The 18260-nt window shown below is 36.2% G+C and overlaps 2 protein-coding genes across 2 annotated transcripts; one reads left to right on the forward strand and one right to left on the reverse strand.

The window, feature by feature from the left end:
• Positions 1-1003: 1003 nt before the first annotated feature.
• On the forward strand, positions 1004-11547 carry nfkbiz (nuclear factor of kappa light polypeptide gene enhancer in B-cells inhibitor, zeta). Its single transcript, XM_038280926.1, has 11 exons — positions 1004-1160; positions 1581-1743; positions 3516-3607; positions 3799-4115; positions 5209-5314; positions 5394-5540; positions 8242-8305; positions 8381-8550; positions 10085-10195; positions 10289-10456; positions 10649-11547. Exons 2-11 carry the CDS (start codon positions 1659-1661, stop codon positions 10685-10687), a joined length of 1299 nt encoding a protein of 432 aa, XP_038136854.1. The 5' UTR covers positions 1004-1160; positions 1581-1658; the 3' UTR covers positions 10688-11547.
• On the reverse strand, positions 11535-16681 carry LOC119780785 (protein jagunal homolog 1-B). The gene is made up of 4 exons (XM_038280933.1): positions 16527-16681; positions 15734-15831; positions 12223-12295; positions 11535-12151 (listed from the first exon to the last, which is right to left on the reverse strand). Exons 2-4 carry the CDS (start codon positions 15820-15822, stop codon positions 11762-11764), a joined length of 552 nt encoding a protein of 183 aa, XP_038136861.1. The 5' UTR covers positions 15823-15831; positions 16527-16681; the 3' UTR covers positions 11535-11761.
• Positions 16682-18260: the final 1579 nt, after the last annotated feature.

Here is an 18260-nt window from a genome sequence, read left to right on the forward strand (position 1 = left end):
AAGGGAGGAATGAGACCATTGAAACACTGTTGACTTCACCAGTAAACATTCAGCTTTATTGGCCCTCTCTCTCAGGAAGGCAACAGCAAAAACCCCATCATTCCTTGATGAGAACTGAAAATCAAAGTTAAAAATATATATTTTTAATAATCAATTTTTTGTTATTTCCAGAAAAAGAACCTAACAACTTGAATTAACTGTCCAAAGTTACCAAGTTTTACAGTCAATAATTAGTGTAGCTTGTAAATGTAAAATAACGGATCATCTCAATGAATTCATCTAACAATGGAGACGGGTGAAAATCAAACCTAGCTACTCTTTAACTCTTGCAAGAATTGAAAGATGCAGAGAATACAATCAAACCCCATTCCCAGCCTCACTGTTCTGCCCAAGCAGAGAGGTTACGGACTTTATAGCTTATTAGATGAAAGTGTTACAAACAACAGTTTGGATAAACAAGCAAAATCATTATTATTGAGAGAGATCAGCTTTTCGTCGCCAACAGGCTTATTTGCAAGAGGTCACTTGACTACAAGCTGATTTAATGCAGATAAAAAAAGATATTCAGAAGTGACCTGGACTTTATTCTAACAGTTAATATAATATATATATATGGCCTACATTTTTCTCAAATGAAGCCCTCTTTGATTTAGTATCATTTGAAAATGAAAAGACGAGAAAACAGATACTTTTATCTTTATTTGTCACAAAACTATACTTGTATCTATAATCAGAAAAATACAGTTCTCATAAAAGTTCAAGCTGAGAGGTAAGGAAGCAAGTCGCTCTGATAAGGTAAATAATCTTTGCCCAAAAAAAGAATGAAAAATAAAAAAAGTGCTCTTTTTTTTCTTTTTCCAAACTATATGACCAAGAGATACGCTTAAATGATGTTGACTTCATAATTATGCCTTAGAATCTCAATATTTTCCAAAGCTTTGTTTGGAAAAAGGTCAGGGCTAGTTCCTCTTCTTCTCACGTCAACACCGCATGTTGCAACCTTTTAATTACAGGTGAGTCTTTCCTGCAGGGAGGAGGGGGAAATCCCAGTTATAGGAGCTGTTGAGAGGAGGAGCTGGTTCCAACAACTCTTTTCAGCTCCACATTCTCATGTTTTACCCAGTTGCCTCTCTGTGCAGCGGTGGGATCGAGTAAGACAGGTAAGATCATCACAGAACAGTAATCTATTTTATAAACCAAAGGGGAAAAAAGTCTTTTTATGTGCTTTAAGTTAATCAGAGCCATAAATAGCTGTTTTGAGCAGATGATTCGGCATGTTTGCAAATTATCTTCAACAGCTTTTCTAAGTTTCCTAAAAAAAAATAATTTTTTTGGCGTTATGTGATTTATTGCTTGGTTTATGAAGATTTTATGGATCTGCTTTTACAACATGGAGTTCAAACCAAGTTTTATCTTCCTGAATTGACCTGATCTATGTGCCAACCAGGAAGTTGGTCCTTGTTTGTGTAAGAGGGGGGGAGCTATTCCTCTTTCTTTTTTTTTCTTTTTTATCTTGCATTGATAGCTGAATACTTTATGGAATCATCACGGGTTGTCGTTGACATATTGGCTTTCTGCAGCCCTTCAGGTGGGGAGCAAGTGGAAGTGGAGCTACCTTTTGGTTTTGTGTCGCAGCATTAATAGTACAGCCTGTAAACATGTTGGATCATGGAGGAAATAACCTGAGGGCTGGCCAGGTGTTGCCAGCCAACTTCAACTTCAGCATCAACCCCAACAGCCAAGGTGAATAATAATAATAAAAAAATCTAATCCAAAAATGTTCTTTCTGTCACTGAAAAGGAGATGTTGGTAAGTAGGCATGATTTTGGAGAATGTTACATAATAAATCCCCTTTTTCTTTATTGTCTCATGTAATGCTAAATTATTACACCGAGGTCTTTGCTATCCATGATTTCTTGTTTCATGGGACATAAAATGAGGCAGAGGGGTTGACCTTTCAGCTGAACTTAACAACATGGCTGAAAATGTCAAAAGAAAAACAGCCGGGTCTATCTATAAATACAGAAACAATTTATTGAGCCTTAGCTCTATTCTCAGTAATAGTAAAATATGATTAGTGAGAAACATTTGATTGTTTGCTCCTGTGGGAAGAGGTTGACCAAATCAAGGAGTAAACGACTCCTTAAAACTTTTTATGCTCATCATAAAAAAAACCCTAATCGAAGTGGATCATCCAAAACAGACATATTACAAAAAAAAAAGAAGAAATCAATCTTCTACATAGTAGCTGATTAAAAAGGACAAAACAAGGATAAATAAAGGTCGGTCAGTTGCAGCGGTCTGGTCTCCTTAATGTCATAAAAACTATAATCTAGTGATCAGTTAGTTAAGATAATCTTTACAGTCAACATTGGATAGGCGTAAATGTCACAGCTATAATGATTATTTACCCTTTATAGTAAAATAATTTGAAAATCTACATTTTGATTTGAATGTTATATGAGGACAAGACCTTATAACTTTGGTGACATTTAAAAAAACATTCATATTCGGATGGTAAACATTGATGTCAATATAATAAGAAACAGTCACTTGCCCTAATATTTAAAAAAAACAAACAAACGTGATTTGATAAGAAGATTTTCTTTTAAATAACCTTTCAGCATTAATGCTGAAACAGGCACTTACATATTTTACTTGTTAACTTTACTCTTTAACATTTCACTTTTTCTTTTTAACTAAATTTACCATAGGTAACACATCATACAATGGCTCATCTAATTTGTCAGTGCCATAATAACATGTACAGCCACGCAGCATTATTTTTCCTTAATTGCTGGATATAAATCTTGTGCTTTTAGATCTCGGTGACAGATGGGGAGGAGACTCAATTTTCTAATTAAGCGTTATGAAAGTGACTTATAATTGGTCATTTGGCCTATAGAGGGTTAAAAATGTTGCAGGGCAAAAAGTTGCATAAAAAGGAGGATGTGCTGTCATTTGCATTCAGAGATTGATTCATTTGGGTCATTATGAAATCTAGAAGAAATGGCAGGAGCATTCATTATTAAAAAATATGTCACTACTTCTACATTGAGTCTTAGAAGCCATTGGAATCTGACACGATTCAATAAAAACAGCCCACACCTCACCTCATCAGTAATTCATTAATCTTACTATCCAAATATACAGTTTTATCAGTTTATCAGTTTTTTGAAAACAAATAAAATGTCAAGAAACACGTACAGAGTGCAGAGGAGAAAATGGCTGGAAAAGAAGTGCGGCTATTCATTCCAATAAAAAAAAATAGTAATTGTAGTTTAGTTTAATATTTAAAGCTTTAATAAAACAGTGTAGAGCACTTTCCCAAAGTATTGTTTATCTATATGAAGAAAAACACATCTATTATGAAATATTTTATTGAATCAGAAAGTGATATTTAAACATGAAATTTCCTTCTGTTTTATATAAACATATATAAAAATTTAAAATGAAAACGTATCAATAACTGCAACCACTGTTTAACTGACATTATTTCTTCATTTATTTTTCAGGATGGATGACATTTGATGCCAAACAACAGGTATCCAGCCAACCTTTGCATAAGACATCCACAGTGAAAGAACTGCTGATGAGGAGGCGCCAGGTTAGTTGCATAACTTTATTATGGCAGCTGTCTAATTTGACTTGGTCGTAGCTATAAGGAAACATTTCAGTTACTAATGCATGAGGAAGAACAAATAAGATTCTTCAGATTGCTATGCAGATTTAAAGGGTTTGTCTCTGAACACCTATCATTAAATATTTACAGGCTTATAACTGATTCTGTTTCCACAGTGGAATCCAGAGCCGAGCTGTGTTTCAGAGCCAACGGCAAAGTCTCCAAAATATGAATCAGTCAGCCCAGACCTGGGCTCCCAAACAGTAACCTCTCACACACCAGTAAACCTGATTCCTCCATCAAACTTCATTCCTGCTCTCCCAGAAAGCGCAGTCATGGCGCCGCAGGAAACACAGCAGCTTCCTGCAGAACAGGAGCTCCCAGCCCCCGAAGGCAAAATGACTCTGTTCCACTGGCAAATACAGCAAGAGTCCAAGAAAGTTGAAGGCCTGCCGGCATCGCTGCTGTGCACGCAGGATTCTGATGGTGACACGTATGTATATATTATTACACAGCTCAATGAAGGAAAACTATCCAAATAGCAGAGTCCACAACACAACTTGAAATGAGACAATTTAAGGTTCAACCGAATTTCCTCCTACTCAGAACAGGGAAGTTGCTTGGATTTAATCCAAGCAAGGCCTACTGGGCTTTAATCATTGGGAAGAGAGCCCCAAATAATAATTAAAGACATTTTTTTCTATCCATCTGCAGTCTCATACCCTGCAAAATCATTACCACTGACTCCAGCCATATTGAGATAATACACAGTGTCTAAGATCAAGGACAGTACAAGATCTTTTGCCTGCTAAGGATTATCATCCCATCAGGATTATAATCTCTGTCTGTGAATTAATCTCTATACTTTATAGTGTTAAACCATGGATAGGAAAACTATGTAAATACTTCTACTATACTTAACAGACAGGTAATATAAGAAGCACATATTGGAGAATATATTTCAAAGAGATAAAAGTGTACTTGCAGTTCAAAATCATGGCTGAACAGCAACAGATATAATTTAAATAAACACGTAAAGAGATTTATTTGAAACTTCTTTAAATAATGCCACATTCCTTTATGAAAAACATTGTATTCCTCTGTAACATTTTGCAAACTTTGTTGAGTTGAAGGCAGGTGTATGTGAAAGAAAACATAAAGATTCTTTTATTGCAATGATCTTTTTTCAAAGCTTGGTTTGGATGCCTTTATTAGTAACCAAGAGTAATGTGACAAAGGCTTAAAGACTGGGGTACTTTCAAAGCTGTTATCAACCCATCACTGATAAGGACAAAGTACTCTAGTCTGTCTAAAACCAATAACACAAAAAAGGAGGACCGACAACATCGCTGGGCGTTGGCGGTTACCTTGGGGAATGCAAAATCTAACTTCCGTGTAGCTGGAATTTTCCCTTTCAATTTCACAGGCTGAAAACCTGTTTTGGACAAAGATCTCATTACTTACAACCAGTTGAGCTCTAAATAAAATATATTTTTAAAACTATTATCTAGGTTGATTTTCTAACTATCCACCTAAGTGTGATTCTGGGGTGTATTTAACTTCACATTACGTGTTTTATTTTGTAGATATCTTCATGTTGCTGTGGCTCAAGGCAAGCGAGCTCTCTCATATGTGCTTGCTGCAAAAATGGCCAGATATGGCTCCCTAGATATAAAAGAACGCAACGAACAGGTAAGACATCTGTCACGAAGTTACACTACGCTGTTTATCTCACATACAATAGCATTAAACCCACGATGCTTCCAAACAGACACCTTTCCAGATTGCAGTGGCCACCAATCAACACTTGATCGTCTCTGATCTTCTGACTCATGGAGCAAATCTCAACATCAGGGACCTGTGGGGACGCTCTCCTCTGCATGTCTGCGCTGAGAAAGGACACTCCCTCAGTCTTCAGGTAAAACATTACTTTAGTTTATTGATATCAGTGAAGAAAAGTAATGAAGGTAATAAAATGATCACTGTTTAACAGAGAAGAGCTATTTTTCTAAAACATACCAGAGCAAACTTAACTTTTTTGTTGGTTTTTGGCCAATTCGAATAGATCTATGTAAAGAGGAAGAGCTTTAGAAATATGCTTTACACCCAAAGGAATCAGGTTCTAACATGTTGTCTACGCCTACTGCACCTCGGTTTCACTTTGATTGAACCTTCGTGCGAAGAAGAAGCTGATGATGCTGGATGAACGCATCAGGAAATAAGTGCACAATAAACAGAGCCCTGCCTTGTGTTGGCTGCAGTCCCATCATGCAAATATGAGCTGCTCAGCCCTGGCAACACCTCTTTTTTTAAAGAGATGTCTTCCGTTGATAAACATTTTTTTTCCATTACTCTATGTAAGTGTTGAAAGAAGTTAAATGACAAAAAAGCTTTGAACTTGACACAATATTCTTAACTTAATCTTTTCTGGGCTACAAAACCTGTTTGCTCTCTTAATTGGATAAACAATCAGACATATTACTGTTTTGAAAGACAGGAAATACAGGATTCCCAGAGTAAAGTTAATGAAAAAAAAGTATTTTAATCCACACTTTAAAAAGTTAATGAATTAAGAAAATCGAAAACAAGAAAATAATGTTAAGATCGAAACTGCTTACAATATATTTCAGTCATTTTTTATTATTCAATCAAAGTTGCCTTCAATGTCTTGCTTATCAGTTCCAGAAGTGGCCACCAGGGGGCGTAAAACAAGCCCTGGCCTTACATTCAGTTAGGCTCAGTTTAGAATCCAGAAAAATCCATCAAAGTTCGGCTAAAATCTAATACAGATGATCAGTAAGGAATTAAGAAAATAATAACTGAAATGATCCTCCCACTTTGGAGAAAAAACTTCTACGGACTGCCAAGCATTCAAGCGGTTCTAGACAGGGGCCAACAAGGGCCAGCTAATCCTGGCCCTTGTACTGAAAGTGAAATTTTCTTTGATTTAAGCAGGTAGGTACGAATACTCGCTAAAAGAATATGATGATTTACGTTTAAATAAAAAACAACCAACAAAAACCACATATCTCCTTTATTTTCATTAATGCACCATTTCAAAATGTCTTATAATGGGAAAAAAACTCATTCCTTTGGCAGATCAGCTGATTACCTTTCTATAATTAAGGGAAAATATACTTATTTCAAAAAACATGTTTGCACTATAATACTAAATCAGTTTTATATGGAGCTAAATGCTGACACTGCAAAAACAACCATGAAATAAGTAAAAATGTCTTAAATTAAGTGTATTTCCCCTAATTTGAGTAGGTAAATAAGATGATTTGCTAAAGGAATTAGTAATTTCTACTATCAAAATAAGATAATTAGATAATATGCACTTCAAATAAGACAATTCTATTTATTTTAAATGTAAATAGTTTTATTCCAGTGGCAAAGTTTCTCTCTTACCTCCTCAATTCAAGAACAAATGCACTTATTTTAAGAAACTAATACATAACCTAATTATATTTCAGTTTTTTTGCAATGAGAAGAGTCATCGCTTTGATCAATCTGATATTTATCCTTTACAATCTACTTTAACTAATATCTAGAAATTGCAGCTGTAGCTGCAATGAGGTAGGATCACAGGTCTCATCTGTTAGATGAGGGTTTGCAGCCTTGGCTTTGTTGCTCACATACCGTAAAGATGCACTTTTCTTTAGTTTTATTGTTTTGTTCTGTGCCACACTGAAACAAGCCATGGGGTGACCCTAACCCCAGTAGAACTTCCACTGCTGTTGGGTTTATTCACACGGAAACCTGCAATGTCATCAACTTGCCATATCAGTTTGTTGGACATTCGGAGGAAGCGAATTAGTTTTAGAGTGGATCTAAAACATTAGGAACATTGGAGGTTCTAGACCAGATATGGGGAGGATCTCACTTTTCTTCTGTAATCTTAATCTACACTGCTAAAGCTAAAAGTCATTTATTCATTTCTAAATAATTAGTCAAAGTAATCTGGAAAGTTATAAAACTAGTCTCAGGAAAAAAGTTGGTTAAAGTCTCTTCTGTTTCTTTAAATCATCATTAAAAATGTCATCTCCAGTGACGGGGCTGGGAATCCCGTTTGTACCGTAATAAAAATGAATTCACCTTCCAATTGAATCAAACGGACCTGTTTATAGGCTGGACATGGATCACATATGTGTGGATTTACAGATAACCACATACAGTCCAAACTAAGATTGGAGATTATCTTGTCCTAGCATCCGTTATGGGTCAGAGTGTGTAGAAAGGATGCCCTAAACAGCTCATCTGTTGTTGTGAGTAGATATGTGATGACACACTGCATAGTGATGCTCAGACATGGTGCAGCTGTTTGCTGACAAAGATCCAGTTTGCAGGAAATCATGTATTTATGGTTTAGAGGCAACGGTATGCAAATGATGAGAAAGAAAAACTTCTCCTCCGGCTGTTAACTATTTATTATTTTAAAGAATCATCTTTACTCTGATTTAAAGATATTTCTAAAAAGTTTAAAATCTTAGATTTGCATTAAATGTGAAGCTGCGATGAGGAAATCTAGCCTGAGTGGAAAAGCAAAGATGTCTGTTAGGATGTGAAGACCCATACTGCTGCTGTCCTGATTAAAAAAGCAAATCATCTTTCCACAGAGCATCTGCAGCGCAGTGACCGGGAACAGCCAATCCGTGGAGGTTGAAATGTTTAACTATGATGGTGAGTATATCACCCAGTGAGATGTTCAGGCTGGGATCTTGTTAAATTGATGACTGTGTCTGCTGTGTTTTGAAGGTTTGACTCCTCTCCATGTGGCGGTTTTGTCTCATAACGCCGTCGTCAGGGAGCTCAGGGAAATGGACAACCCTTGTAAATACATGATCTCTAAACTGGCGCACAGGAAGCGCAGCTATGTGGAGTGCATCAGGATTCTGATGTTCATGGGCGCCTCGTACGGGACAAAGGTGAGCATTACAGCCTTAGGATTTTCTACTTCATTTAATATAGAAGATAAATAAATAGAATGTAATTAGTTGTTTTCCAATGATGAGTACATTGATTAGAGGAGGAGGATCCAAACCAACTGTGCTCTCTGTGAATATACCAAATATTTCCTTTCTCTTTGGTTGAAACAACATTTTCACTAGTCAGTGACTAGACTGTATGGCGGTGTTTCCCAACCTTTTTATACTTGTTGTATTTCTTTGGGCATTTTATCTTACCATGATTACCCATCTTAGTCAAAAAAGTATTGATGATTGTCTAAAAGGGGAACAGGATGGTAAAATAAATCTTTTAATTTGAGCATTTCACGCTTCAGGCATTTTATTCTTTCCATCTCAAATAAAAAATAACATAAAAATGTTGCCTGGAAGTTGGTAAGGAATCGAGATAAATAAAGAATAAAATCATATCAATTATAAATCTGTATTTATAAAACTGGAGCTCCTCCGATAGCTCCCTTATAATCTCATTTAAGCTTGATGAATCTGAAAAAAAAAAAATACAGAACAAAATTTACAGTTAGACTGACTTAATTAGTTTTACTTTGTTTTCATTAAGACACCTAAGCTGTTCTGATGATCCCAGGCTGCTCTCTACATCCAGTCTGTTCCTCTGCTTGAAGAAAAAACTTACTTTTTGGTTGATAAATTTAATTTTTGAATTGGGTCCTGACAAAGTAAAAGATATCCTAGACCTATTTTATTTTACTACCTAAGAAATTAAATATTTTCATGTTCCCTCTAAAATGCACTCGTGTACCACTAGTGGTATACATACCCTCGGTCGGTCGAGACTTTCACTAGGTCACTCTAACCCTCTTTTGAGAATCTTACAAATGTTTAAAAACTGATATTCTCTTTGATTATTTTCTAGCCACGAGATTCCATTGCTCTATGAAATCATCCAGGTCTCAAACCAACAGAGCAACCCCAGACCAACATGCTACTTAACTGTAGTTGTAGTTCACAGCATTTTCACCAAGTCTTTACAAGAGATCGAGTTTGGTTTTAGCCATTATATATATATAAAAAAAATTAATTTAGTGCTTCAGGTGTTCTGTTACCTCCTGCATAAATAACTGATGCATTTCTGGAGTCAGTGTGGAACGAGACACTTCTGGGAAGGTTCCACTATTTGAACAGAGCCTACAAACCTTATGAATGGATTTGTAGACGTTTCCAGACTGATAGATGTAAATAATATTTTCCTTTGTTGCTTTTTAATCCTCTAGTCCTCTTCATGTTGTCAAACTGGCACTTTTTAAATGGCTTTTGATCCTGCCAATCAGAATGCACAGGTTTGGTTACTAGAATGGAGCTTTTTTCAGTTATAAGATCATTACAATCCTGCATATTGTTTGCTTAAGTAAAAATAGGTTGGAGCTTTTGTAGTAATGAAACGTAACAACCAAAAGCAGAAGATATGAAAATGGAAAACAAATCTGCAGTAATTTCAATGAAATAAAGAAAAAATCTTGCATTTTTCTGTTTAAAGGAACTGAAAAGTGGCCGAACCTGCATCCACATGGCCTCAGAGGAGGCAAATACTGAGCTGCTGAACCTTTTCCTTCAACACCCGACATCCCTGGCCTTGGTTAATGTCAAGGTAAGTAACAACGGTGGAAGATTTCCAATAATCTAGGTTCTAGGAACGGCCTTTTCTTTGTGGCCACTGTGAAAACGTTCCTTTTCCTTTCAGACATTCAGTGGAAACACTGCCCTGCACATCGTCAGCTCTTTACAAAACAACAAAAATCAGGTGGAGGCTGTGAAGCTGCTAATGAGGAAAGGTGGCGATCCGGGGGCAAGGAATTTTGAAAATGAGCTGCCATGCCAGCTGGTGGCAGAAGGACCTGTTGGTGAAAAGGTAAGGACTGAGAAACAGCAGAAATTCAGGTTGAAGACATGTTTGCCCTTATATTTAAAACCCTTTTTACACACTGTAGGGGTTTTGCTTTAGAATCTATTGTATAAGAAGTCATTCAAATATAGAAAAAACAAAATATAAAAAAAGTTTTACCATGATTTTGATAAAATGTGTTTTTTTTTTTTTTTTTAGGTACGGCAGATCTTGAAGGGGAAACAGATTCAGGTCTAAAAAACAAACTCCAGAACACTGTCAGTCAGACAGTCCGGTTAATATTAGATATTTGCCCAAATATGGCAGATGATCGTTGTTTCAGTGAAACATTGAGATGTGTTCGTTACCATGTAATGTTACCATTTTTTTTTTTTTTTTCATTTTTTTTGTTTGAAAATTTTGGGGTCTGGAATATAAAGTGGGATATTTTAAGTTAATCTCTTATTGTCTAAAACTTAATTAAGGACTAGAAGCATCCGGGAAAAAAAAACAACTTGCATTCAGATCAGTTATCTTTACAGGAAAGAACAGAAAACATTTTTGTTGGGATTCTGATCTCATGCTTAGCGCGAAGATAAAGTCCCACATATTTAAATACCTTTCTGCTTCAGAGTCCACTTTTTATTCCAAATGACTTTTATATTTGAAAAGATTAACTTGGTGCTTCTACTGTAACTATGCATCACCTTCTGTTCCACTTATTTCTCATTTTTTTCATCCATTAAATAAATTCCTGTTCAGCCACTATCAGATATTATGTTTTTTGAGCATTTGTTTAGGTTAAGGCAACTAAATTAACTCACTTCTTGAAATAGACCCTTTACCTAATATTGTTTAAAATGTTGAGATTTGCTGTGATTAATTATTTACAGGTTTGTGGTATTGGTGGTAGAATCATATATTTTTTTTGAGCAGTGTATGCTTTTGTTTTTTAAGACTAAAAATAACCGATTTCAGTTTTCACAAACTAAAACCAGGTTTTATTTTGTTTCGAGGAAATCGCTGAATATATTTTAATTATGTTGTGAAGTTAAGGTGTTTTTTCTGTGACTGTTGTTGAATCAAAGTTAAGAAATAAAGTCCCTTTGTTGTTTCAAGTTTTATTGTCTACATTGAAAAACATGAGGCTGAAATGGAAACAGTCATATTTAACATTTGGCATGTTGGGAAAAAACGGTTTCTGGAGAGGAAAGCAGTAATCACAAACCGTCCAATCATTGATTCGATAAGAACAATGAAATCATTGCTGTTAATATAAATATAGAAAATGATGCCAGGGGAGAGCATCCATAAGTCTCTAAACCGGAGAAGTTATTTCTTCTTCTTCTCCTGTGTGGAGGTGAACCACTGGTCCAAGAGCTTCTTGCTGTAGTAGATCTGCCAGCCGTGCACCTGGACAGCGATGATGACCACCAAGTACATCACAGACACGGCAGAGAAGCCGAAAATGAAGCGGTATGCCTTTCCATGCCTATACAGCTGCTGAGCCATGGGGAACATCTCCATACCGCCGTAGATTAGTGGCGCTACGCAGAAGAGGCCGCTGCTGATCATGGAGATTACCAGGTAGCTGATGTTGTTACGGGGCAACGCCAGGAAGCTGAAGACGGTGGGGACTATGCTCAGCAGATAGGGGTACTCCCACTGGTACGGAGAGGCCACCACCTTGTGGGATACCAGACTCAGCTGGCTGACGGTTACCTGGAGACAGCAGGAAACAATGAAAATCTATGCTGGCTATAAAATAGAAAGGAGAAAAAAAGCTTTCTGACCTGAGCAGCCATCAGGATCCAGATCAGCAGATGAACTATGTTGAGTTTACGGATTTCAGACTTCAAAGCAACACTAAATCCAAAAGAAAAAAAAAAATCAGTCACCAACTGAATCCTTTCTATTATTTAGCTTCATCTACCCAAACATAGAATTTATCTTTATTTTTTTTTAATGGCACAAACTGAGTGACATGGATTCTATTTGAGGACTTCAGGGTAAAAGGAAGCAAATAATTCATCTTAACATTTAAAGATTGAAAACTTTATGAAACACATAAGTTTGAGCATTTTAAATACTTTGGTTCTACATGATTCTGACCACTAGGTGGAGCATGAAGCCTACATCATCCTGTCAGCAGAAGAGATGCAGAGTTACAAAATTAGCTAGGATGGGTCTCTTTATTATGAGTCACACATTATAACACAAAGAACAAGGAGTGAAGGTGATGATCAGAAAATAGTAGGAAAAAAGAAGAAATGAAAGAAAATAGAAAGGAGGAGAGTGTGAGAACACGGTTAAGATTTGGGCAAACAGGACTTAATTATAGTTTTTTTTTAATTCAAAAGCATTCTACTGGTAAATGTGGTTACTGTGAAAAATATGAAACAACATAAAAGAACGTGTTATTCTAGAATGTCAGAAATATGAAACAGCAGATATAAGGAAAGAGTTTAAATGTATTAAGGAAAAGGTTAATTTATTAGATATTTTGAGGAAGAATTTGGGGAGTAAACATACATAGATAGTTATTAGATTTTTAAAGAAAACTAAATTATTTCATAGAATTTGATTATAGAACGTGTTTATATGAATATGTGTATGATATAGATGGGTAGAACAAAGTTATGTATAAGCAGCGGTGTCAAAAGTACACACTTTTGTTACTTAAGTAGAAGTACAGGTGCTGGTCATAAAATTAGAATATCATGAAAAAGTAGATTGATTTCAGTAATTCCATTTAAAAAGTGAAACTTGTATATTATATTCATACATTACATACAAACTCATATATTTCAGATGTTTATTTTGTTTAATTTTGATGATTACAAATGACAACAAATGAAAATCTCAAATTCATCATATCAGAAAATTAGAATATTGTGAAAAGGTTCAAAATTGATGGCCCCTGGTGCCACACTCTAATCAGCTAATTAACTCAAACCACCTGCAAAAGCCTTTAAATGGTCTTTCAGTCTAGTTCTATAGGCTACACAATCATGGGGAAGACTGCTGACTTGACAGTTGTCCAAAAGACGACCATCGACACCTTGCACAAGGAGGGCAAGACACAAAAGGTCATCGCTAAAGAGGCTGGCTGTTCACAGAGCTCAGTGTCCAAGCACATTAATAGAGAGGCGAAGGGAAGGAAAAGATGTGGTCGAAAAAAGTGTACAAGCAAGAGAGATAACCGCACCCTGGAGAGGATTGTGAAACAAAACCCATTCAAAAATGTGGGGGAGATTCACAAAGAGTGGACTGCAGCTGGAGTGAGTGCTTCAAGAACCACCACACACAGACGTATGAAAGACATGGGTTTCTGCTGTCGCATTCCTTGTGTCAAGCCACTCTTGAACCACAGACAGCGTCAGAAGCGTCTTGCCTGGGCTAAAGAGAAACAGGACTGGACTGCTGGTGAGTGGTCCAAAGTCATGTTCTCTGATGAAAGTAAATTTTGCATTTCCTTTGGAAATCAAGGTCCCAGAGTCTGGAGGAAAAGAAGAGAGGCACTTCATCCACGTTGCTTGAAGTCCAGTGTAAAGTTTCCACAGTCAGTGATGGTTTGGGGTGCCATGTCATCTGCTGGTGTTGGTCCATTGTGTTTTCTGAGGTCCAGGGTCAACGCAGCCACATACCAGGAAGTTTTAGAGCACTTCATGCTTCCTGCAGCTGACCAACTTTTTGGAGATGCAGATTTCATTTTCCAACAGGACTTGGCACCTGCACACAGTGCCAAAGCTACCAGTACCTGGTTGAAGGACCATGGTATCCCTGTTCTTAATTGGCCAGCAAACTCTCCTGACCTTAACCCCATAGAAAATCTATGGGGTATTGTGAAGAAGAAGATGCAATACACCAGACCCAACAATTCAGAAGAGCTAAAAGCCACTATTAGAGCAACCTGGGCTATCATAACACCTGAGCAGTGCCACAGACTGATCGACTCCATGCCACGCCGCATTGCTGCAGTAATACAGGCCAAAGGAGGCCCAACTAAATACTGAGTGCTGTACATGCTCATACTTTTCATGTTCATACTTTTCAGTTGGCCAACATTTCTATAAATCCTTTGTTTTTATTGGTCTTCAGTAATATTCTAATTTTCTGATATGATGAATTTGAGATTTTCATTTGTTGTCATTTGTAATCATCAAAATTAAACAAAATAAACATCTGAAATATATGAGTTTGTATGTAATGTATGAATATAATATACAAGTTTCACTTTTTAAATGGAATTACTGAAATCAATCTACTTTTTCATGATATTCTAATTTTATGACCAGCACCTGTATAGATACTGCAGTTTAAAAAGACTCTGGTAAAAGTTGAAGTATCGACTTGTCCTCTTTACTCAAGTAAAAGTGAGAAAGTATGTGCTCCAAAAACTACTTAGAGTATAAAAGTATAAAGTAACCTTAAAAAGAAACAGCCAGATGCCACTATATGAATTGAAAGCTCAATTTTTCGACAATTTTGAAAAATTCTTTGAGTTAGGGCCAAGGATGAACGAAGTCTTGTCGGTGCTCAGTCTCCCGTTAGGCTCTCGCCTGTGTCCGACCTTTCAGACATTTCAACAGATTTTTCTGAATCAGACATTGTAGCATGGCATAGACAATTCACGTTTGCAGTTTGAAGAATACCTGCTTGCTTCTGGTGATTTCCATTGGCGTCAGCACAAATTTGATGAATAGCCAACCAATGAGTGTTTGCATTATATGACTCGTCCAATTATACTAGTTTTCACTAGATGTGGATGGCGCCAATGATCTGCATTTGATGGCGCACATAATGTGACATAAATATTTATAAACATTAAACCGAAGCCAAGAGGAACGAGTAACGTTCGGTTAAAAAATGTAAGGAATAGAAAGAACAGATACTTGTGTGAAAAAGTAATGAATAGAAGTAGAAAGAAATATTAGAGTAGAGTAAAATATAGATAGCTAAAAAGTGTACTTAAGTACAGTAATGAAGCATTTGTACTTTGTTACTTGACACCTCTGTGTACAAGTATGTGTATATATATATATATATATATATATATATATATATATATATATATATATATATATATATATATATATATATATATATATATATATATATATATATGTGTATATGTATAGGATTTTTTTTTTTTTAGAATTTATTTAAATGTATATAAGCAGACAGACTATCAGGAATCACACTCCATACCAGTAAGTAGCTGTAATGCTACTAAAATGTTGTTGCCAACAGCAAATAAATCCATGAAGATGATGAAGAATTGGGGGGCTTGGCTATACTGACCTCATCTGGTAGTGGGAAGCAACACGCTCCCTGTGCTGGAAGTCGCTCCCATCTGTCCCTGATGCTCTGGGTCCTGCTCGAGAAGCCATAGTAGATATCTGCAGGCAAGACAGAGGATCTTTAGAAACTTTCAGAGTATCCAAAACTTCAATTTAAGAGTAGAACTACTTCATCAGGTAAAGGTAACCTTCAAAAGAAATTATTCAACGGATCTACTTAAGTAAATCTTAAGAGATCAAAAAAACAAACAAAAGTTACTCCAGTAACTAACTATCCACCTCTGCTTCCTTCAGGTAGTAAACATCAATCCAAACCACCTGACCTTTAAAAAAGCGTTTGAATGAATGAGGTTTATTGAAATAAGCTCGATAGCTCTGATCAAACAGCACAGACAGAAGTCCCCTTCACTTCTGCTTAATCTAACAGTCGCTTCCAGTAGCTAAATAAACCTAAACATAGAGGGCAAGGATGAAGGAGACATTATTTCTCCCATTATCAAATAAAACCTGCTAATTAGGGCATTTTTATTTGTTTTACATTGCTTGGATATCTTTAAACCAGTCTTGCAACATGTTGCTGTCATTTTATTTTACATAGACAGCTGTGGAATCGTTCTATATTCAATTATTAATGACATTTTTCAGCTGCTGTACAGCTGAAAACGTTAGCCGTGCAGCTAACATGCTAGCTAGCTGCTTCATTCACTTTTCGGTGCTAGCCGACATTAGCATCGAGCCCCTCTCTTCAACGCAGCTCATTTAAAGCGCCTCGCAATGATGATTAAAGCTCTTACCTATTAGTCTCCCAGTGTTTCAGAAATATATATACAGAAATAGATATACATATAAATCTATGTGGATCAGACACACACACATCAGCAATGCTGAAGCCAACTAACTGCAGCTAGGAACGAATAGAAGGTTAAAGAATGACGTTTCACATAACGATTGGTTGTTGTTCTTCTTCTTGGCAAAAAACGTAAGGTTAGCATTACCGCCACCTACTGAAATGGAGTGGTTCATCATGTATGTATATATATATATATATATATATATATATATATATATATATATATATATATATATATATATATATATATATATATATATATATATATATATATATATATATATATATATATGTGTGTGTGTGTGTGTGTGTGCATGTGTACTTATCTTTAATTTCAGTATATTTATGTGTATAATTAACCACAGTGTCTTTGTTGTCAAGTAAATGTTAATATATGTATAATATACTACTGTTGCCACTGTCTGTAATAGAGGGAAAAAGTGGTAGGGGTGGGCAATAAGTAAATAGTGTTTCTTTTTTAGGATCAAATGCCTCCCTGGGGGTCCAGACACCATTTATAGGTTCTGGGAAAGACCATGGAAAATATAGGGGGATTTGTGCGCAAAGGCTCTGTTCGAATTCAAGGGGTTGGGCATATTGTAAAGTGAACAAAGACTACATTCATGTGAATCCAGATTGAAGTGCCAACCACCGGGAGCATGAACAAATAAAAGCAAATGTAATGACAGAAACCTTAGTCAGTTAAATAACATGCTGCTGTCATTCTGCACATCTCTGATGTTGCTGCTATTTTCAAATATCCATTACTGTAAAAATGTCCATAGCTGGATATTGGTTATTTATTCTCCAGGTGCACAGTTTTATATTATTAAAACGCTTCTTGTTGTTTTTAACCTTTTATTTTCTTTTAATTTTGCACCACTTTTGTTTTCTTTAATGTCTTTTTCAGATACTTTTAGAGGAACTCCTCCATGACTCCCCTACTAATCTTTTTGTTCTCCACCAAGCTGCACTGAACTCTTAACCTCTCTTAAAGTCTCTTAAAGTCTCTACAGTTTATTAACAGGTCTCCACTATAGAGGACTCTGGCACTTCTGACTTCTCCTACAAGTTTATTTATGGATTTTGTTAACTGAACCGGATTCCAATCTGCAAAAGAGTCTTTCTGATTAACTAGCTTGAATATGACTTTGTACTCATTTTGTTTGTTTCCTGTTGAATTTCTAGGTTGATCCTCAGTTGACTGTTCTGAACTGGACTCCCCTTAAATTGATCTCTGCCTTTTCCGCTTTTCCTCATTTTTTGACCCTACTCTCTTCCAATCTTCGTTGTCACCATTTTCCTCTTCCATCCCAAAGGAATTGCTGCCCGTTTCCTCGTTACTCACGGCACAGGACATTTCTGCACATGGGATTTCTATAGTGTTTGGGTGCAAGTTAAATCAGGGAATGTTTATAAAAACATTACCTTAAATGTGTGTGCGTAGTTATTTAATTTAAATTAGTCCATCAGCTGTGTCTATTTAAGCCAGTGATTGTGTGTTTGATGAAAACTGAATGCTGTGCAGCTGAATAAACCTGCTGATACTTCAACTTCACTTTGCCTGACAAATTCATTTTCTCACTGAAAATCCAGCCGAGAGGTCGCCTGTTTACAGTACCTAATCCAGGTTTTGTCTCATCATTTCCCAAATGTTTTTCTCCATTGTGGAAAAAAC

This window comes from Cyprinodon tularosa, unplaced genomic scaffold (assembly GCF_016077235.1).
Source record: "Cyprinodon tularosa strain WSP-4 unplaced genomic scaffold, ASM1607723v1 ctg166, whole genome shotgun sequence".
NCBI classification, from domain to species: Eukaryota; Metazoa; Chordata; class Actinopteri; order Cyprinodontiformes; family Cyprinodontidae; genus Cyprinodon; species Cyprinodon tularosa.